This window comes from Mus caroli, unplaced genomic scaffold, assembly GCF_978045245.1.
Source record: "Mus caroli unplaced genomic scaffold, Mus_caroli_1 scaffold_17, whole genome shotgun sequence".
In the NCBI taxonomy this organism is placed as follows: Eukaryota; Metazoa; Chordata; class Mammalia; order Rodentia; family Muridae; genus Mus; species Mus caroli.
This window is the reverse complement of record NW_028227272.1, coordinates 55760864-55783750: the sequence shown is the minus strand read 5'-3', so window position 1 is coordinate 55783750 and position 22887 is coordinate 55760864. Positions and strand designations below refer to the sequence as shown.

Below are 22887 nucleotides of genomic sequence, written 5' to 3'. Positions count from 1 at the left end.
TCAGAAAGATTAGGAACACAAGGGAAACACCTAAATATAATTAAGCCAATTTACAACAAGCCTGCAGCCAATATCAAATCAAATGATGAAAAACTTAAAACAATCCCACTAAAATCAGGGACAAAACAAGGTTGTCTACTCTCTCCATATCTATTCAATATAATACTTGCAGTTCTAGCTAGAACAACAAGAAAACTAAAGGAGATCAAGGGATTAAAAATTGTAAATGAAGTCACAATATTGCTATTTGCAGATGACATGATAATATACATAAATGATCCTAAAATTCTACCAAGAACTTAATACAGTTGAAAAACACCTTCAGCAACGTGCCAGAATGTAGGCAGCTGGGCGCCTAAAAGATGGCTCTGGCCTCCAGTACACCATCGTAAACAATGCCACTGCGCAGGTGCTAGCCAGAATCTGGCGCCAACCCCTCCAGAGCGGGTGCATACAAATCAAAGTGCCGGTAGACTGAACAATCCCAGGAGGACACATAGCTCTCCCCTGTGCTGGGGTGTAAATAAGCAGCTCTCCCTGGGTTTCCGGAGTTCCTGTAGCATCGAGGTGTTCCTGAAATAAAGAAGGCTGTTGAGAAGAATCCGACTGTGTTGTATTTTTCTTGCTGGACGAGGTGAGCACAACACCAGAATACAAAATAAATTAAAAAAAAAATCATAGCCCTCCTTTATACACATGAAAAATGGGCTGAGAAAAAAGGTGAAACAAGAGCAACACGCAATAGCCACAAAAAAATATACGTATAAAATATCTTGAGGTATCTCTAACCAAGCAAATGAAAGACCTACATGACAGTAACTTTAAGTTGTTGAAGAAAGAATTTGAAAAAGATATCAAAACCTGGAAAGGTCTCCCCTGGTCATGGATGGATAGTAAAAGTGACCATCTTAGGGCTAGAGAGATGGCTCAGTGGTTAAGAGCACTGACTGCTCTTCCAGAGGTCCTGAGTGCAATTCCCAGCAACGACATGGTGGTTCACAACTATCTGCAATGGATCTGATGCCCTCTTCTTATGTGTATGAAGAGAAAAATAGTGTACTCATATGCACAAAATAAATAAACCTGTTTTTTAAAAACAGGAGGCCATCTTACCAAAAATCTACAGATTCAACACAATCCCCATCAAAATTCTAACACAATTCTTTACAGACCTTGAAAATACAATAAGCACTTCCATATATAAAAACAAAACAAACAAAAAACCAAACAAACAAACAAGCAAAGCAGGAGAGCTCAAACAATCCTGTACAATAAAAGAACTTCCATAGGTATCACCATCTCTTATTTTAAGCTCTACTATAGGGCTATAGTAATAAAAACTTCATGGTATTGGCATAAAAGAAGGTTGATCAATGGAGTTAAGTTGAAGACTTAGATATCAATTCACACATCTATGAACATCTGATTTTTGAAAAACAAAAGCCAGAAAAACACAATGAAAAAAAAAAAGCATCTTCAACATATGGTGCTGGTCTAACTGGATGCCTGAATGTAGAAGGATGAAAATAGATCCATGTGAGGAGCCGCCCTCACATTCGCCATTACAAGATGGCGCTGACACCCGTGTTCTAAGTAGTAAACAAGCAAGCTGCGCATGTGCCGGGGTAGTTTTCCACTCCATGTGCTCTGCCTTCCCCATGACGACAACTCTGGTCGATGGGCTGCAGCCAATCAGGGAGCGACACGTCTGAGGTGGAGGACAATCCTCCATAAAAGGGACGGGGCTCCGCCATTTTCTCTCTCTTCTCCACTGGCTCCTGAAGAAGTAAGCAATAAAGCTTTTGCCGCAGAAGATTCCGGTTGTCCTGAGCGTGTTCTTGCCGGTGGGGACGAAAGCTCAGGATAGATCCATACACATCACTCCGCACAAAACTCAAGTCCAAGTGTATCAAAGACCATGATATAAAACAAAATACACTAAATCTAACAGAAGAAAAAGTGAGGAAAGGCCTTGAAAGCATTGGAATAAAAGACAACTTTATAGAACAATAGTAGAACCTCATGAAACTGAAAAGCTTCAGTAAGGCAAAGGACATGTCAATTGGATAAAATGGAAACCTACAGAATAGAAAAAAGGTTTTTTAACAACTCCACATCTAACAGAGAGCTAACATCCAAAATATACAAAGAACTCAAGAAACTAGGCATCAACAAACCATATAATCCAATTGAAAAATAGGATATGGATCTAAACAGATTTCTTAACAGAATAATTTCAAATGGATAAGAAGCACCTAAAAGAAATGTTCATCATTCTTAGCCCAGGGAAGTTCAAATCAAAATGACTAAAATTCCATCTTATACCAGTCAGAATGATTCAGATGAGAAGGTGTGAACCAAGGAGAACACTCCTTCATTGCTGGTGAGAGGACAAACTTGTACAACCACTATGAAATCAATATGGCTGTTTCTTGGAAAATTAGGAAAAAGTCTCCTCAAGACAGCTATACCCTTGGGCATATATCCAGAAGACTCTCCATGCTGCCACAGGGACACTGGCTCAACCACGTACAAAATTGTTTTAAGAATTTTCTAGCACAACCCTCTTCCGGTCAGAAAAGCACCAGGGCAGCTGGGGCACACGGTCTGCTGACACTCGCCAGCTACCCACAACACCCGCCACAGGATCTTAAGACTTCTGGTGATTGGAGCACAGCTTCTGCTCCAATCCAATTGCGCGGGACCTGAGACTGCATTAGTTAGGGAAGCAGAAACCGGCCTGAGTAGGACCACAGGCCTCATCCTGCTGGATCAGCGCCAGGGTAGCAGGAGCGCAGGGTTGCCTGACACCCGCCAGCTACCCACGACCCCCGCTGCAGGATTTTGGGACTGCTGGTGAGTGGAACACAGCTTCTGCTCCAATCCAATTGCGCGGGACCTGAGACTGCATTAGTTAGGGAAGCAGAAACCGGCCTGAGTAGGGCCACAGGCCTCATCCGGCCGGATCAGCGCCGGGGTAGCGGGAGCGCAGGGTTGCCTGACACCCGCCAGCTACCCACGACCCCCGCCGCAGGATTTTGGGACTGCTGGTGAGTGGAACACAGCTTCTGTTCCAGTCCAATCACGCGGGACCTGAGACTGCTCTGGTTGGGGAGAGAGAAATCCGGCCTACATAGGGCCACAACCCTCTTCCGGTCAGAAAAGCACCGGGGCAGCTGGGGCGCAGGGTCGGCTGACACTCACCAGCTACCCACAACACCCACCACAGGATCTTAAGACTTCTGGAGAGTGGAACACAGCTTCTGCTCCAATCCAATTGCACGCGGGACCAGAGACTGCATTAGTTAGGGAAGCAGAAAAACTGCCTGTGTAGGACCACAGGCCTCTTCCGGCTGGACCAGCACCGGGGTACCATCAGCTACCCACGACCCCCGCCCCAGGATTTAGAGACTGCTGGTGAGTGGAACACAGCTTCTGCTCCAATCTTTAAATAGTGACAACGATAACAACTAACCCCAGAGATTACCAGATGGCGAAAGGTAAACGTAATAATCTTACTAACAGAAACCAAGACCACTCACCATCATCAGAACCCAGCACCCCCACTTCGCCCAGTCCAGGGCACCCCAACACACCGGAAAAGCTAGACACGGATTTAAAAGCATATCTCCTGATGATGATAGAGAACTTCAAGAAGGACTTTAATAACACACTTAAAGAAATGCAGGAGAACACTGCTAAACAGGCAGAAGACAATAAAGAGAAAGCACAAAAATCCCTTAAAGAATTGCAGGAGAACACTGCTAAAGAGTTACAAATCCTTAAAGAAAAACACGATAACATAATCAAACAGGTAGAAGTCCTTACAGAAAAACAGGAAAACACATCCAAACAGATGATGGAAATGAACAAAACCATACTAGACCTAAAAAGGGAAGTAGACACAATAAAGAAAACCCAAAATGAGGCAACACTGGAGATAGAAACCCTAGGAAAGAAATCTGGAACCATAGATACGAGCATCAGCAACAGAATACAAGAGATGGAAGAGAGAATCTCAGGTGCAGAAGATTCCATAGAGAACATCGGCACAACAATCAAGGAAAATGTAAAATGCAAAAAGATCCTAACTCAAAACATCCAAGAAATACAGGACACAATGAGAAGACCAAACCTACAGATAATAGGAGTGGATGAGAATGAAGATTTTCAACTCAAAGGACCAGCAAACATCTTCAACAAAATTATAGAAGAAAACTTCCCAAATCTAAAGAAAGAGATGCCCATGAACATACAAGAAGCTTACAGAACTCCAAATAGACTGGACCAGAAAAGAAATACCTCCCGACACATAATAATCAGAGCAACAAATGCTCTAAATAAAGATAGAATACTAAAAGCAGTAAGAGAAAAAGGCCAAGTAACATATAAAGGCAAGCCTATCAGAATTACACCAGATTTTTCACCAGAGACTATGAAAGCCAGAAGATCCTGGACGGATGTTATACAGACACTAAAAGAACACAAATTCCAGCCCAGGCTACTATACCCAGCCAAACTCTCAATTAACATAGATGGAGAAACGAAAGTATTCCACGACAAAACCAAATTCACACATTATCTCTCCACGAATCCAGCCCTTCAAAGGATAATAACAGAAAAAAACCAATACAAGGACAGGAACCACGCCCTAGAAACAACAAGAAGGTAATCCCTCAACAAACCTAAAAGAAGACAGCCACAAGAACAAAATGCCAACTTTAACAACAAAAATAACAGGAAACAACAATTACTTTTCCTTAATATCTCTTAATATCAATGGACTCAACTCCCCGATAAAAAGACATAGACTAACAAACTGGCTACACAAACAAGACCCAACATTTTGCTGCTTACAGGAAACTCATCTCAGAGAAAAGGATAGACACTACCTCAGAATGAAAGGCTGGAAAACAATTTTCCAAGCAAATGGCATGAAGAAACAAGCTGGAGTAGCCATTCTAATATCTGATAAGATTGACTTCCAACCCAAAGTCATTAAAAAATACAGGGAGGGACACTTCATACTCATCAAAGGTAAAATCCTCCAAGAGGAACTATCAATCCTGAATATCTATGCTCCAAATACAAAGGCAGCCACATTCATTAAAGAAACTTTAGTAAAGCTCAAAGCACACATTGCACCTCATACAATAATAGTGGGAGAATTCAACACACCACTTTCACCAATGGACAGATCATGGAAACAGAAACTAAACAGGGACACAGTGAAACTAAGAGAAATTATGAATCAAATGGATCTGGCAGATATCTACAGAACATTCTATCCTAAAACAAAAGGATATACCTTCTTCTCAGCACCTCATGGTACCTTCTCCAAAATTGACCACATAATTGGTCACAAAGCAGGCCTCAACAGATATAAAAATATTGAAATTGTCCCATGCATCCTATCAGATCACCATGGACTAAGGCTGATCTTCAATAACAAAATAAATAATAGAAAGCCAACCTTCACGTGGAAACTGAACAACACTCTTCTCAATGATACCTTGGTCAAGGAAGGAATAAAGAAAGAAATTAAGGACTTTTTAGAGTTCAATGAAAATGAAGCCACAACATACCCAAACTTATGGGACGCAATGAAAGCATTTCTAAGAGGAAAACTCATAGCTATGAGTGCCTCCAAAAGGAAACTAGAGAGAGCACACATTAGCAGCTTGACAACACACCTAAAAGCACTAGAACAAAAGGAAGCAAATTCACCCAAGAGGAGTAGACGGCAGGAAATAATCAAACTCAGGGGTGAAATCAACCAAGTGGAAACAAGAAAAACTATTCAAAGAATCAACCAATCAAGGAGCTGGTTCTTTGAGAAAATCAACAAGATAGATAAACCCTTAGCCAGACTCACTAGAGGGCACAGGGAAAGCATCCTAATTAACAAAATCAGAAATGAAAAAGGAGACATAACAACAGATCCTGAAGACATCCAAAACACCATCAGATCCTTCTACCAAAGGCTATACTCAACAAAACTGGAGAACCTGGATGAAATGGAGAAGTTCCTAGACAGATACCAGGTACCAAAGTTGAATCAAGATCAGGTTAATGATCTAAACAGCCCTATATCCCCCAAAGAAATAGAAGCAGTCATTAATAGTCTCCCAACTAAAAAAAGCCCAGGACCAGATGGGTTTAGTGCAGAGTTCTATCAGACCTTCAAAGAAGATCTAATCCCAGTTCTTCACAAACTATTCCACAAAATAGAAACAGAAGGTACTCTACCCAACTCATTCTATGAAGCCACAATTACTCTGATACCTAAACCACAAAAAGACCCAACAAAGATAGAAAACTTCAGACCAATATCCCTTATGAATATTGATGCAAAAATCCTCAATAAAGTTCTTGCTAACCGAATCCAAGAACACATCAAAACAATCATCCATCCTGACCAAGTAGGTTTCATCCCAGGGATGCAGGGATGGTTCAATATACGGAAATCCATCAACGTAATCCAGTATATAAACAAACTCAAAGACAAAAACCACATGGTCATCTCCTTAGATGCGGAAAAAGCATTTGACAAGATCCAACACCCATTCATGATAAAAGTCTTGGAAAGATCAGGAATTCAAGGCCCATACCTAAACATGATAAAAGCAATCTACAGCAAACCAGTAGCCAACATCAAAGTAAATGGTCAGAAGCTTGAAGCAATGCCTCTAAAATCAGGGACTAGACAAGGCTGTCCACTTTCTCCATACCTATTCAACATTGTACTTGAAGTCCTAGCCAGAGCAATTCGACAACAAAAGGAGATCAAAGGGATACAAATTGGAAAAGATGAAGTCAAAATATCACTTTTTGCAGATGATATGATAGTATATATAAGTGACCCTAAAAATTCCACCAGAGAACTCCTAAGCCTGATAAACAGCTTCGGTGAAGTAGCTGGATATAAAATTAACTCAAACAAATCAATGGCCTTTCTCTACACAAAGAATAAACAGGCTGAGAAAGAAATTAGGGAAACAACACCCTTCTCAATAGTCACAAATAATATAAAATATCTTGGCGTGACTCTAACTAAGGAAGTGAAAGATCTGTATAATAAAAACTTCAAGTCTCTGAAGAAAGAAATTATAGAAGATCTCAGAAGATGGAAAGATCTCCCATGCTCATGGATTGGCAGGATCAACATTGTAAAAATGGCTATCTTGCCAAAAGCAATCTACAGATTCAATGCAATCCCCATCAAAATTCCAAATCAATTCTTCAACGAATTAGAAAGTGCAATCTGCAAATTCATCTGGAATAACAAAAAACCTAGGATAGCAAAAACTCTTCTCAAGGATAAAAGAACCTCTGGTGGAATCACCACGCCGGACCTAAAGCTCTACTACAGAGCAATTGTGATAAAAACTGCATGGTACTGGTATAGTGACAGACAAATAGACCAATGGAATAGAATTGAAGACCCAGAAATGAACCCACACACCTATGGTCACTTGATCTTCGACAAGGGAGCTAAAAACATCCAGTGGAAGAAAGACAGCATTTTCAACAAATGGTGCTGGCACAACTGGTTGTTAACATGTAGAAGAATGCGAATCGATCCATTCCTATCTCCTTGTACTAAGGTCAAGTCTAAGTGGATCAAGGAACTTCACATAAAACCAGAGACACTGAAACTTATAGAGGAGAAAGTGGGGAAAAGCCTTGAAGATATGGGCACAGGGGAAAAATTCCTGAATAGAACAGTAATGGCTTGTGCTGTAAGATCGAGAATTGACAAGTGGGACCTCATGAAACTACAAAGCTTCTGCAAGGCTAAAGACACCATCAATAAGACAAAAAATCCACCAACAGATTGGGAAAGGATCTTCACCTATCCTAAATCAGATAAGGGACTAATATCCAATATATATAAAGAACTCAAGAAGGTGGACTCCAGAAAGTCAAATAACCCCATTAAAAAATGGGGCTCAGAACTGAACAAAGAATTCTCACCTGAGGAATACCGAATGGCAGAGAAGCACCTGAAAAAATGTTCAACATCCTTAATCATCAGGGAAATGCAAATCAAAACAACCCTGAGATTCCACCTCACACCAGTCAGAATGGCTAAGATCAAAAATTCAGGTGACAGCAGATGCTGGCGAGGATGTGGAGAAAGAGGAACACTCCTCCATTGTTGGTGGGATTGCAAGCTTGTACAACCACTCTGGAAATCAGTCTGGCGGTTCCTCAGAAAATTGGACATAGTACTACCGGAGGATCCAGCAATACCTCTCCTGGGCATATATCCAGAAGATGTCCCAACCGGTAAAAAGGACACATGCTCCACTATGTTCATAGCAGCCCTATTTATAATAGCCAGAAGCTGGAAAGAACCCAGATGTCCCTCAACAGAGGAATGGATACAGAAATTATGGTACATTTACACAATGGAGTACTACTCAGCTATTAAAAAGAATGAATTTATGAAATTCCTAGGCAAATGGATGGACCTGGAGGGCATCATCTTGAGTGAAGTAACACAATCACAAAAGAACTCACACAATATGTATTCATTGATAAGTGGATATTAGCCCAAAACTTAGGATACCCAAGATATAAGATACAATTTGATAAACGCATGAAACTCAAGAAGAATGAAGACCAAAGTGTGGACACTGTGTACCTTCTTAGAATTGGGAACAAAACACCCAGGGAAGGAGTTACAGAGACAAAGTTCGTAGCTGTGATGAAAGGATGGACCATTTAGAGACTGCTGTATCCAGGGATCCGTCCCATAATCAGCTTCTAAACGCTGACACCATTGCATACACTAGCAAGATTTTGCTGAAAGGACCCAAATATAGCTGTCTCTTGTGAGACGATGCCGGGGCCTAGCAAACACAGGAGTGGATGTTCACAGTCAGCTATTGGATGTATCACAGGGCTCCCAATGGAGAAGCTAGAGAAAGTACCCAAGGAGCTAAAGGGATCTGCAACCCTATTGTTGGAACAACATGATGTACTAACCAGAACCCTGGAGCTCTTGTCTCTAGCTGCATATGTATCGAAAGATGGCCTAGTCGGCCATCAATGGAAAGAGAGGCCCATTGGACTTGCAAACTTTATATGCCCCAATATAGGGGAATGCCAGGGCCAAAAGAATGGGAATGGGTGGGTAGGGAAGTGGGGGGCGCTATGGGGGACTTTTGGGATAGTATTGGAAATGTAATTGAGGAAAATATGTAATAAAAATATAAAAAAAAAAAAAGAATTTTCTAAAAGAATAAATGATTTTGACAACATCTTGCAGAGTGAATAAAAAGGAAACAACTTGGTACACTGTAAAAATAGACACAGAGGCAGAGCCAAATGAAAATAATGCACAGTTCAGGGGTAAAACAGCTACAAAAGTCTAAATATCAGAAAGTTCTACTTCAAATCAATAGAGGTATTGTGGTCTTTGACAACTAGCTCTTTCTTCTTTAGTAACAAGTATGAATACCTATTCACATAATTTCTATGTCCTTTTGTTACATGTTACCATTAATATCGACTACTTTAAAAATAAGCACATATTTTAGTGATACAAATCACAATTTTTTAATATTTTTTTATTCTTTAAGAATCCTATATAATAAATTTTGTTTATATCCACTTTCCCACATTCTTTCATATCTACCATCTCTACCCTTACCCATATTCCTACCCAACATTAAGTTTCATTTTTCTTCCTCTTCCTTGAGTCCAATTTGTTGTTGCCCAACTTTTTTGAGAATGTAGGCGTGGAGAGTGGTAGTATATCCACCTCTTATGAAGAAAATTGAGTCTCTCTATTTCAACAGCTATCAAAACCAATAACTCCTAAGCTAGTGGTGGGCTTTCATGCCCAACTCCCATCTCTGGGCTGGGATTATTTCTTCACCCTTGAACATCTGCAAGTCCTGTGTATGACATTAAAAGCACAGTGAGTGTGCCCTTCCCCCAGCCTTGATTTGGCTAAACAAGTCTCAGATGGCTGGTGCCCAGGGCCTGGCCTCACTACATTTCCATCTTCCTGCCTGAGACTTGAGCCGACTGCCTGCTGAGCTGCTGAGCTTGTTTTGCAACAGAATCCAGCTGAGACAAAGAGATAGAATCCAGTCGGAACAAAGGATAAGTCTTTGGGTTTTCCCCTTGTATATTCAGAGTCAAAAATTAAACATTGAGCCTTGATCAGAGAATTTTGTCTTGACTCATTATTTCTCTCATCTGTCCATCCTATTACATCCCCAGCTCTTCTTCCAAGTGTACCTTGTTCTCCATGGCCGCTGAACAGCTACAAGTGAGATTATATATGCATCTGTGCTTAACTATGTCTGGAAAACAATATTTTCTTGAATTCAACCTCCACCTCTAACACAATCTGTCTAACACAATCTTTCAGCTCCTTCTTCCAAGAAGTCCTTGTGACTTGCAGGGAAATGTTTATGTATGTCATGTTAGAAGTCCACATTCTCTATTCAGTAAGTTGACCAATTGAGGTGCTCCTCATTAATTGTCTTGTACATATACATTAGGATGCTAATAGTAGTTTTAGGTGGCCATAAATTATTTATTTCATATATATTTTAATTTTTCTTTTATACATTTCTGATTTATGTCATTTGTTTCACTTTTCTGTGGTGATAAAAGTAATTTTAGAATAAAAATATTCCTTTTTCCAAAGTGAAAACAAGTAAACAAGTAGCTGATGTTGATATTATTTTTTTCTTCTGATAAAACTATCTTCATTTATTGTTTTATGGTACTTCTGATATGCTTTGACCAAGTTAGGGTGACTTCATGAAATATCTGATTCTTTTGCTTGAAAGGACAAGTTCAGCTACTGTGTTGGAGACAGCATGTTGCCCATTCATTCTTGCTCCTGAGTGACTACATGACTGCCTCAAAACCGTAGAGTTAGAATAACCAATTATAGCCATTCTACCAACCTCTCTAGGCTTGCTTTTTATCCAAGTCCATGAGAGTTCAGTATTGCACATAATGAGGCTAATAAGTTAGTCTAGGAAGGTATGGATACACCATCATATGGAGAAGTTAGAATAGAGAAAAAAGGAGAAGAGAACTAGGAGGTGTAATTCCAAGTAGATGATGATGTGGTCATAAAAAGCAATGAGCAGTCATACCGAAAGACAGACTGGAAGTAAATACATGGAAAAGAAAAGGAGATATAGAATGAAGAAGAGATCTATGGAAGACTATGGTAACAAATATTGATAACTAGATATTTCACTGATCCACAAGAGGTCGGTATACTTATTTTCTACATGAAGTTCATCTTAATTTCTAAAAAGTGATTAACTCCAGCTTTAAGCTGAGGGATAAAAGATACATAGTGAACTTCAAGAGAATTCATGGACAGTGATTGGATAAAAAGTAAAAATAAAACAGAAGAAATAAACTATGCACCTCCCAAAAGAGCAAAGTGTCAAATGGCAATTATATTTCTATTTCATAGAAAAATAGACTTCTGTCTACATTATGAATATTATAAATTTAAACAGTTTTTTATTTACATGTATTAATATTTTAATACATTAATATTTTGATACATTATACAGATATGTATATTTATATCAAAATACATAAAAATCATTCTATTGTCAAATACAAAACTCTAAATAATACAATTATTTAGCTTTTCCTTTTAAAAATTCCTATTCGACTCACTTTAAACAGTAAGAGATTTAAAGTTTTTAAAACATTTTAGAAAAAGTAGAAATTGCCTCTATTTAATTGGCAAGTATTCCAAAGGGAGTCTACTTTTGTTGGGATGTATTACATTGTATGTACATGTCTATGTATCCTAATCTTTTCTGGTTCAGGGAAGATAGGTGCTTTTTCTTAATGTATCACAAATATCCCATGGGAACTCCAAAAATAATGAATAAAACTTCATAGTGGAAAATGTTGAAAAGTTTCATGTGTATACTGTTCTTTTACTTACAACAAGCCATCATATCTGTGTATGGCTTGATTGGTTCTAATTTTAACTGTTTAGCTAAGGAAATGTTTCTAAATTAATAATGCCCAATGAAATTTCAGTAGAACCAAATGTCCTCACTGGAGACTTTATTAGAAATTTGGCCCTTGGAGATAGGAAATTGGGTAAGTTCTGAAACAGCAAATGATTTTCTGTGCAAACAACGCACAAAGGGCACCATAAGGAGTAGAGAAGGATTCCTGGAAACTGCTCAGAACAGATGACAGGATCATTAGTACTGGGTAACTGATTTGAGATAGAAATACTGTTGCATGAAGGAGTAAAATGTATCCTTCAAGGAGTACCTTCAATTACAATTATTCAAATACAACAATACCATCATAATTCTGAACTATTCGAAGATCTAAGTAGCTAGACTCCTCTTTCCCACTTATCTGTTTTCTATGGGAATGAATGTAGAATGTTCCATTTAAACATGTAAATCTGAAAATAATGGAAAATGAGAGTTTTTTTTTTTAAAAAAAACAACTCCATGGAGGCTGTGAATATGTTGCATCCACATGTGACATGAGCAAATGAAAGTTGTAGATGTTTTTACAATGATTTATCAACTGACCTTAACAATGGGGAATTATTCACATGCACTCCAAATAGTACATTAACTATTAAAGACAGGAGACAATATTAAACTAATATAGAATGGTACAATATCAGAGTGATGTTAGTTGGCAATCTCTGAAGAAAAGGGAATAAGCCATGGAATGTCATATTCTGAAGCTAGGAAAGTGAAGGGAATGACTTATTCCCTACAGTCTCCACCAGGAATGATCTTGTCAATGCCTTGGTTTTTGCCAACTGGGACACATTTTCAACTTCTACATTCCCAAAATGTGATAACATGGATTTCTGCTATTTGTACCTTACAGGTTTGTGGTAATTTGTTTTAGCAGCAAGAAAAAACTAATACATCCTCCAAAGATTTCTCCTTAATTGAAAAGAAAATTCTTATATATTTTATGTTGCAAATCCTCTAAAATCAGGTTTTTACCTCCAAGAATTTTCTCTAGCCTTTATGGGTTTCACAAACATTGGTAGCTTATTCTACATTAAAGAATTTTCATTACATTTCCCCTATACCTAATGTGGTCTTCCCCAAACTTCCATGACTGGTTTGTATGCTTATATTTTTTAAAATCTACTTTAATAGGGGTACTTAAATGCTTTAACCTACCTTCTAGCCCACCACCAACCAGAGGTAGTGGAAAGGAAAGATTAATAAAGCAAAGGAAGATAGGGAGCTATTTAGAAATAGTTCTTTGAAGTGAATCCATTCTGGATATTACAGGTTCAGCTCACACAAAACAACAGCAGTAGCTTGATACACTAGCATACACCACTCATAATGAATCAGCACCTGCAGTTCGATCCAGAAAAAACTGTAAGGCTCTGCAAATCAGCACAAGTCCAAGGAAGCAGCAAGATGCCTCCAGAACACCACAAGTTCTTTGGTGAATTTCTTTCTACAAAGTCACAACAAACAATGATCAGCACAGAAGGCAAAGCAAGTCAATACCACAGTGTCATCAGCAAAGACCAGCTAAGAGAGGCAATGCTACAAAGCATCATCCATTGTCTGTTGGGTTATATTTATACCCTTTCCAAATATCATGTGTTCCCTCATGTTGCCACTAAAACATCATGTGCCCTTATTCCAAGTGGCTTCTATGCAAACACCATATGTCTGTTCTCAGCATACATCCTCCAATATATCTCTTTCAGCAAAAACATACTCTGTAAGATGGTTGCCAGAAAAACATCACATGACATGACTGAGTCTCAAAAAAAAAAAAAAAAAATCAGCAATCTCCACCTCAGGTTTCTTGAAAGTCACACCTCAGCTTGACTACTCAACTTTTCTTATAGACTTTCTACATTCATCTCTTCTAAAATAAGTCCTAGCTATTCTTATCACATGACCTTCGGCACAGCACTTACTGATTTTATTTTTTCTTTATTTTTCATAGTTATCTCTATATACCACCTATGGCTCCTAACAGAAGGTGAGCTTATGAGAATAGAATGTATAATCATGATAGTACATGATAATCACTATAAAGTAAGTACTATGTAATTGCATGGCTAAACAGTAAAATACATGATGCTTGAATTGAAGTTCTGAATATCAATATGACTCACTGTTTTTAAGTTAGCAATTCCAAAGTTTGTACAAAAGTTAGGATCATGTTGTTTTCTGAAACACCGTTTATTGATTGGCTCACATTTTTTAAAGGTAAGAGAAGAATAGTGGGTAAACAACAATTGTCTGTTCCTGTGGTCCACCCCATAAAGGATGTGTCACCTCAAAATTCTAACAAGCTTTCACTTAGAGTTAGATGAAACCACATATAACATCATTATACATGGGAAATTTCAATGTAATTTCATTAATATCACAAGTGAGACAGGGCTATCCATTACTCCCACTACTTTTCAACATGTTACTTGAAGCACTAGCTACAGCAATAAGTCAGATAGAGAAATAAACTAAGGTACACAATAGGAAGAGAAGATGTCAACTTACAGAAATCAGTGATCTTCCTATGTGCCAATGATGGGAAAACTCATTATCAATAGCCTCAAAAAATTAAAATATCTAAGAATTAAACTGAACCAAGGAAGAGAAAGACTTTTACAGTTAAGACCTTAAATATATAAAGTTTTCTGAAGAAGACACTCAAAGATGGAAAGACCCCCCTCCATATTTATGGATGAGTAGAACTAGTATTGTGAAAATGATCATTTTTCGTAATTCACATCTTTATAATAACAACCAAAATTCACATGACATTCTTTGTAGAAAAAAACTCTACACTTCATGTGGAAATGCAAAAGACCCCAGAATACCAAACAATCCAAAGCAAGTGTAACAATTATGGAGTTATTACTGTACAAGTTTTCAAGTTTTATTATGAAGCGATAATAATAAAAACCACATGCTAGTAGCACAGAAATTTCAGGCCTCCATTACTCTTTGTACTGTGGCCACAAGATGAGTAATTTATTCTACTATAAACCACTACTGTGATGTGCTGCCTCACTACAGACCTGAACCAAAACTGTCTACTAGTCATGAGGTGAAACTTCCCAACTATGAGCCAAAATATACTTTTACACTTAAATGGGACTACTCAGAGAATTTCTAATAGTGGTTATAAGCTGGCTGCTATGGTAATTAACAACAACAATGAAAAGGTGAAAAATTGAGATTAGACATCACTAAGGAATCAACCCTAAATGTTGGGGAGAAGAAGCCAAGTTTGGAGAAAAAAAAAATGTTTTCAAGATGCTGCTTCTGACTTGCAATTATTCCAAGTATTTGCAAATTATAGCACAAATTATTTCAAAATACTCTAAATTATTGCAAATGTAATTTGCATAAGTTCTAAATTATCAATTATTTTAGGTAGTAAGTTAAAGTAATAAAAAATATTGTAACTTCAGAGAACATCCTGAAATTGCATCTTGACATTTAAAAACTGTAAGAAAGGTCCATCCTCTGTTCACACCAGACTTTCTCCCCTCAGAAGTAACAATCCTAACTCAGACACAACTTTCCCTGGGAAATTTTTGCTGATCAACTAGGAATTTTTCTTTCTCCTTTCCTATTTTTTTAAATCGAAATGGTAGCTAGCATAAGCTTATTTCCTTTCTGAGTCTTTTAAATTGGCTTCAAAATAAGTGTGTGTCTTATCTGTTTTGTCTCAAAGGATATAAATAATTACTCCAATTTAGTTTACATTCAAAGTTTAGCAGATTGGGTCTCTCAGGCTAGGCTCTGATGTCAATGGCAAGTAAATCTCTTTAGAATTACTTTGAATATTTGAATAATTCTCTACCAATAACATGTACACTTAAATGGACAAGTGAACAGAAATTTATTGTTGTACCCTCCTTAAGCCACATCAGACAGAGTCAGCATCTATACAATTCTCATCAGAGAAAAACAGGTGAGAAAGAATTTTAAGTGTGCTTTTCCAGAAATATTAGATTCTTGAAATAGTCTCTAAGTTAGAGTTGTCTCTTCTTGTGATTGGAACTGTTCAATTTTACTTTATTAAAACTCCCTTTCCCAAACTTTTTTTTTTTTTTTGTCTAAATACTAGGTACGTGATCACCATCCATTTGTGTCATTTCTCAATAAAAGAGAAGCCCACACTTAGCAAAATATAGGTGTATGTTATACTATAATGAGAGTAAATGTGTAATGTTTTGAGATTATTTTAAAATAATGATATCATGGTACTTCTGACATTCTGCATGGAATTTAATTTTTCTGTTTGGGGCACTTCCTATGTGTATTAGGAAAGTTGCATGAAAAATAACTAATTTTATACTAGACTTTGTTTTAATTCTCAGTGAAACTTGAGAGAACTTTCTAGCTCAATTCTTAGACAAGTCCCAATGTAAATTTTATTTGTATCATAAATAATAGTCAAAATGTATAAACATTTAAGCATTTCCACCTTCTACTATCCAGTAATTTTCCAGGAATTCTGCCAATTTGCAAAAATGTAACTAATTTTCCATTTCATATGTGCAGACCTCAAATATTATCATTTCTTCTTTTTTTAAAAAAAAATCTTGCTGTTTCAATAGGCAAAATGGTGAAACACATCACTGTTTCAATTGATGTGTTTCTAGTAAGGAACTCAATGGATTCTTATTTATTAAAACATTATTGTTGGTGCCATTCCTTATTTGCCAACAGTTCTGCTAATTTGTAAGCTTTATATATATATATATATATATATATATATTATATCATATAATTTATATATATTCATACATATTTAATATATTCTTATATATAAATATTATATTAATATAAATTATTGTATTTATATTATATATTAAATTTAATGTTATATATTAAATTAATATAAATATTATATTATATATATAAAGAACTATTAAAAAACATCCATTTATTTGGACGTGTGATTTCATGAGTTTTTAAACCTACATGGGACTTTATCAACTGCAACCCTTAAGTTTCTTCTGATCACATTTAGACTTATTTGTACACATAAAAGTTGAATTGTTTTACATTGCAAGCATACGTGGCATTACAAATAAGCTTGAAGTCCTAAAACAGTACTTATTCTCCACTTCTCCCTTTCACCTCTCTCTGTGTCTGTCTTTCTGTGCTGTCTTTCTCTTACTATTCTTCAGGTCTCACTGCTCCCTATTTTGTGTGTGTGTGAGTGTGTGTGTGTGTGTGTGTGTGTGTCTGTCTGTCTGTCTGTCTAGCTATCTAGCTGTTCTGTGTTGTCTTTCTGTCTCTTGCTACTATGAGTCTCAATCTCACTCTTCTCTGTCTCCTTGTGTCACCAGTATGACTGTGCATACCAATACTCAGAAAGAAAATACTTTGCAGATATCTCGTTTCCTGAAATTTTTCATTTTTGTATATACTTAAATAACAGTATGGATAGAATAAGTTATGAAAGATAGAAAATTCCTAAACACATATTACAATACTTTTGAAGTACATTACACATAACATAATTTACTATTGTAGCCTGTGTAGTTCACAGTGTTAGGTGCACTTATTTTGTGCAGCTGTGACCACTACTCATCTGCAGTGTTCCACCTTCCCAAACAGAAAATCAATGCTCATTAAACCAGATATCTCTATTCCCAGTTTCCTCGAAAGTCATCAGTATTTCTCTGAGTTTGTCTACTGTAGAAACCTCACTTAAGTAGAGTTATGGAATGTGTCCATTGTGTCTGCCTTCCTTTATTTAACAAATTTTACCTATGTTGTAAGATTGATATTCATATTCCTTTATAAGAATGATTAATATTCCATTGTGTGTATATACATATCCTATCCATTCATCTGTCCGTGCACATCTGAACTCTTGCCACCTTTTGGATACTGTGCATAGTACTGCTATCAATATTGTAACAATGATACTCTTCTAAAGTGTATACATAGCTATTACAAATACATCATTGAATTTGTTTTGAACAATGATATAAGTTATACTATAAATTCATAAAGTAATTTCCTGAGACATACCTTGTCCGATTTATAAGTAAATGAATACAGTCTATGTGAATACAGTATGAAATATTTCATGCAACTATGATGGGACAGTGTTTAATATAGGAGTGAAAGGAATAACTTAAGCAAGGAATGTACTTTGGTGATGAACCCACTTGCCTAGCATATAAAACACAATGGGTTCAGTCTCTAGCCCTGAAAAGAAGTAGTGATTATGCTATGACATGGGCACGCAACACGAGTCCAGCTGACATGTTTTGGTTTACTCAAGATGCATCTCTTCCTTTGAACCAATGAGAGCTCAAAGGTGTTTGAGGCACACAATAAATTAGTGCACTAAATCCCAACGTTTTATTTTCAGAGATCAGGAATGCTTGAAGGAAACCACACCATGAAACGTGAGTTTGTCCTCACAGGATTTACAGACCACCCTGAAATGAAGGGCCTTCTGTTTGCAGTATTCTTTTTCATCTATCTGATTACCATGATAGGGAATATGGGTCTGGTGATTCTGATTTCCAAAGAACGTTCTCTTCACACCCCAATGTACATCTTTCTGGGCAACCTGGCTTTTATAGATTCTTGTTGCGCCTGTGCTGTTACTCCTAAAATGTTGGAGAACTTTTTTTCTGAAGACAGAATAATCTCTCTGTATGAATGCATGGCACAGTTTTATTTTCTGTGCACTGTTGAAACTGCAGACTGCTTTCTTCTATCAGCAATGGCCTATGACCGCTATGTGGCCATATGCAATCCACTGCAGTACCACACCATGATGTCCAAGAAGCTCTGCCTTCAGATGACCACAGGAGCCTTCATAGCTGGAAACCTGCATTCTATGGTTCATGTGGGGCTATTATTTAGACTAGTATTCTGTGGGTCTAATCAAATCAACCACTTTTATTGTGATATTCTTCCTTTGTACAGACTCTCCTGTGTTGACCCCTATATCAACGAGCTTATATTATTTGTCTTTTCAGGCTCAATCCAAGTCTTCACAATAGGTTGTGTTCTCATATCTTACCTTTACATTGTTTTTACAATTTTCCAAATGAAATCCAAAGAGGGAAGGGTCAAAGCCTTCTCCACCTGTGCATCCCACTTTCTGTCTGTTTCATTATTTTATGGATCTCTTTTCTTTATGTACATTAGACCAAATTTGCTAGAAGAAGGTGATAAGGATATACCAGCTGCTATTTTATTTACAATTGTGGTCCCTTTACTAAACCCATTTATTTATAGCTTGAGAAATAAAGAAGTAAAGAATGTCTTGCAGAAAATTCTGCAGAAAAAAATAATCTCAAAAAATTTTAAACAAGCTTCTATTATTGTGTAAAAACTCAATTCAGCAGAAAACTCACATGAGATCACACAGTAGAAATGCTTGTAAACTGTGTGCAAAAATGTTAAAGTCCATAAGGCTTTCTTAAGCGGCAGAGTGCCAGGTGGAAATATAGGTAAAATAGTAAATTGGGATGGATCTTAACAGAAAATAGATAAAGAAAATGAAAGGTAAACTTTGAGATTCAAATTTCCAAATAGTCTGCTACCAGTCTCACGTCATTGGCCCTTGTCAATGTTGGGGATAGTAAACATCTAAAAGACAACAAAACACTTGCAGCTAAAATATACATTTCCATCATATAAGCATTTATAATCAACTCATTTCAATAGCTTAGAGCATGAATACTTGGGTAAGCTAAGGTATAACAGAACCTGTGAAATGTCACTTGAAAGCAAGAGCAACAAAATTGTAGCAGGTGAGTTCGAGGAACTCTTTATTTTTTATTTATTTTTTGCACAACACATTTTATTCCCACCACACACACATGCACACGCACACACACACACACACACACACACACACACACCCTCCTACTGTTCCACATCCCATACCTCCTCCGCTCTCCCCTATTGCCAAGTGTATATCCCCACCCATACCCCCACCCCACCTGACCTCTAAACTCTCTGGGGCCTCCAGTCTCTTGAGGGTTAGGTGCATCGTCTCTGAATGAACACAAGCCCAGCAGTTCTCTGCTGTATGTGTGCTTTGGGCCTCATATCAGCTGTTGTATGCTGCCTGTTCGGTAGTCCAGTGTTTGAGAGATCTTGGGGGTCCAGATTGAAACCGCTGGTCCTTCTATAGGGATGCCCTCCTCCTCAGCTTCTTTCAGCCTTCCCTAATTCAACAACAGGGGTCAGCTGCTTCTATCCATTGGTTGGGTGCAAATATCTGCATCTGACTCTTTCAGCTGCCTGTTGGGTATTCCACAGTGCAGTCATGCTAAGTCCCTTTTCGTGAGTGCTTCATAGCCTCAGTAATAGTGTCAGTCCTTGGGGCCTCCTCTTGAGCTAGATCCAAATTTGGGTCTGTCACTGGATCTTCTTTTCCTCAGGGTCCTCTCCGTTTCCATCCCTGTAATTCTTTCAGACAGGAACAAGTATGGGTCAGAATTTTGACTCCCTCATTTGATGCCCTGTCTTCCTGCTGGAGATAGGTTCTGTAAGTTCCCTCTCCCTACTGTCAGGCATTTCATCTTAGGTCCCTCTCCTTGACTCCTGAGAGTCTCTCACCTCCCAGGTCTCTGGTGCACTCTGGAGGATCCTCCCAACCTCCTACCACCCAAGACTGACTGTTTCCATTCTTTCTGCAGTCCTTAAGAGCATTTGATGAGTACTATTCTGTTAAAAATGGACTAAGTATAGAAATGGATGCATGCCACAGAAGTGAATATTATATGTGTATATCAAAGTTGTTTTCAGAATACATGGCTAATTCGGAATGTTAATTTTAAGAGAGAGGATGGCCATAAAATGTTGTTTTATTCTCATGTATATTTACATAGTTTCAATAAAATAAAATTCTAGACAATTAAATCTTATACAAAATTTGAGAAGCTTTGTTGTCAAGTAAATAAGCCAAAATTATCTGTACCTCTTCATGAGAGATAAGGAGGGGGGTCTAACAGTGGAAATAGTACTTTGTGCATATTATATGCACACACAAAGAAAGTATTGAGGTAATGATATGAGACTAGGGATTGTCTTTTAAAAAATCTTTTGGTTAAAAATAGAAAATTGTAGAGTAGAAGTAGAATTTAATGGTTCTAATGTGTTATCGTAGAATAACCATTTTCCAATTATCACAACACACATTGTTGAGATCCTGCCCTGTGGAATGTGGAAGTGATTAAACACATCAACCAATCTTGTTAACAGAACAACTGCCACTAGTTTTGTTACTAGCACTGTATCATAAATGATACATATCAGCTAACACAAAGTTCTTCCTTCCACCTGCTCTCTTGGTGCTCTGAGATCACAGTTAATTGCTCAGAAACAGTTGTCACAGTATAAATGTCACTATGCCCAGCCACCAGAGGTTGAGTTCACAGTTTAAAAAAAATTCAATATCTTGTGTATGTTGAGAAAATATAGTGGGAAAACAAATAACATTTCTAATATCCCAAACTCATGAATGAAGTAAAATCATTGTGTGTCTCTAAAGCTCTAGGAAATCTAATGTAGTATGTTACAATTATACTCATATGTTTCAGGATTTCCTTGGCCATTTGAAATTAAACACATCAATTTAGGATTTGTCCCATGTCTATCTGAGCAATGCATGTCCTACTTATTTCCATAATCTATAACAAAGCTACAATGATCAAAGTAGAATATGCTGGCTTAAAATAGAAACAAACTATCAAAAGCATAGAACAGTATACATAAATAAACCCATACACTAATGAGCAATTTAACTGGATAAAGGTACCAAGAACAAAAATAAGGATACACTTATCTTTCAGCAAATACTATAGGAACCGCTGAATATCCATATGAATTCAGTTTAAATTGGATCATCATTTTGTACTATGTGCAAAATACAAATACAAATGAGTTACCTAGTTAGATGTAAGTCCTAAAAACTGGCAGAGAAAGAGAGAGAAAGCACAGTGGTATTACTTCAGGCAATGATTTTCTTATGGTACCAAAAGCATAGATGATAAAGATTAGTAAAATTGTATTAAATTAAAAGGCTATGGAAATAAAAATCTAGTAAGGGTGCAGAGGAACACAAGCAACTCAATAGTGATAAAATGAGTGCCTTGTGACATACCTGTCCATGGATCTAGATAAATACAGCTGAAAAGGAAGGATGTGGGTGCCCAGTAAATGTATGAGAGATGCTTTGCATCAACAGATATCAACCAGGAAAGGGAAAATAAGACAGAATAAACTTAAGGTGTAGCATTGATAAGAAACGCTATCAAAAGAAAAGAGAAAGCAAACTGGAAAAAATGTAGGAAAAAGTGCATTTTATATTGACAAGAATGTAAATTAATATAGACATTTAAGAAATTAGTGTGGAGGACACCAGAATTTGAAAAATAGTGCAATCTATTTCCTGGAAAACCAAAGGCCACTTCAGCCAGAGAAGCAAGTAGGCTAACTGTAAATCCATGCCTCTCCCTCATTCCCTTCAAATCCAATCCCCAATCTTGGCATGAGACTTCCATCTCTGGTTGAAAGAGTAATGTGCTGGAGATTGATTCTAATGCTTTGATTCAATCGGGAATCGAATGTCCAAAGGTTAAAAGTTCTTGTCCCTAATTTTTATTTGAACAATCAATAAATATGCCAACAGCCAATGGCTAGGCACAGGGCAGGACCCTTAGAGTTATGCAGGCAAGTACACAGAGAGGGAGAACCACCATGACTCTGTGAAGAAGGATGGGATGACGACGTAGAGGCAGGAGATAAAGCCAACAAGCCCTATGAGATTTCAGCTAAGTGGCCAATGACCACTTCCCCAATTGGGCCTAGGGTGGTAGGGAAAGTTTAGGAGTGTTCAGTCTTTGAGGTA

General features: G+C 37.5%; 1 protein-coding gene across 1 annotated transcript; it reads left to right on the top strand.

Moving 5' to 3' along the window:
• The first annotated feature begins 18372 nt into the window (after window positions 1-18372).
• On the top strand, window positions 18373-19356 carry LOC110311858 (olfactory receptor 5K1). Its single transcript, XM_021185426.2, has one exon. It carries the CDS (start codon window positions 18391-18393, stop codon window positions 19354-19356), a length of 966 nt encoding a protein of 321 aa, XP_021041085.1. The 5' UTR covers window positions 18373-18390.
• The last annotated feature ends 3531 nt before the right edge of the window (window positions 19357-22887 follow it).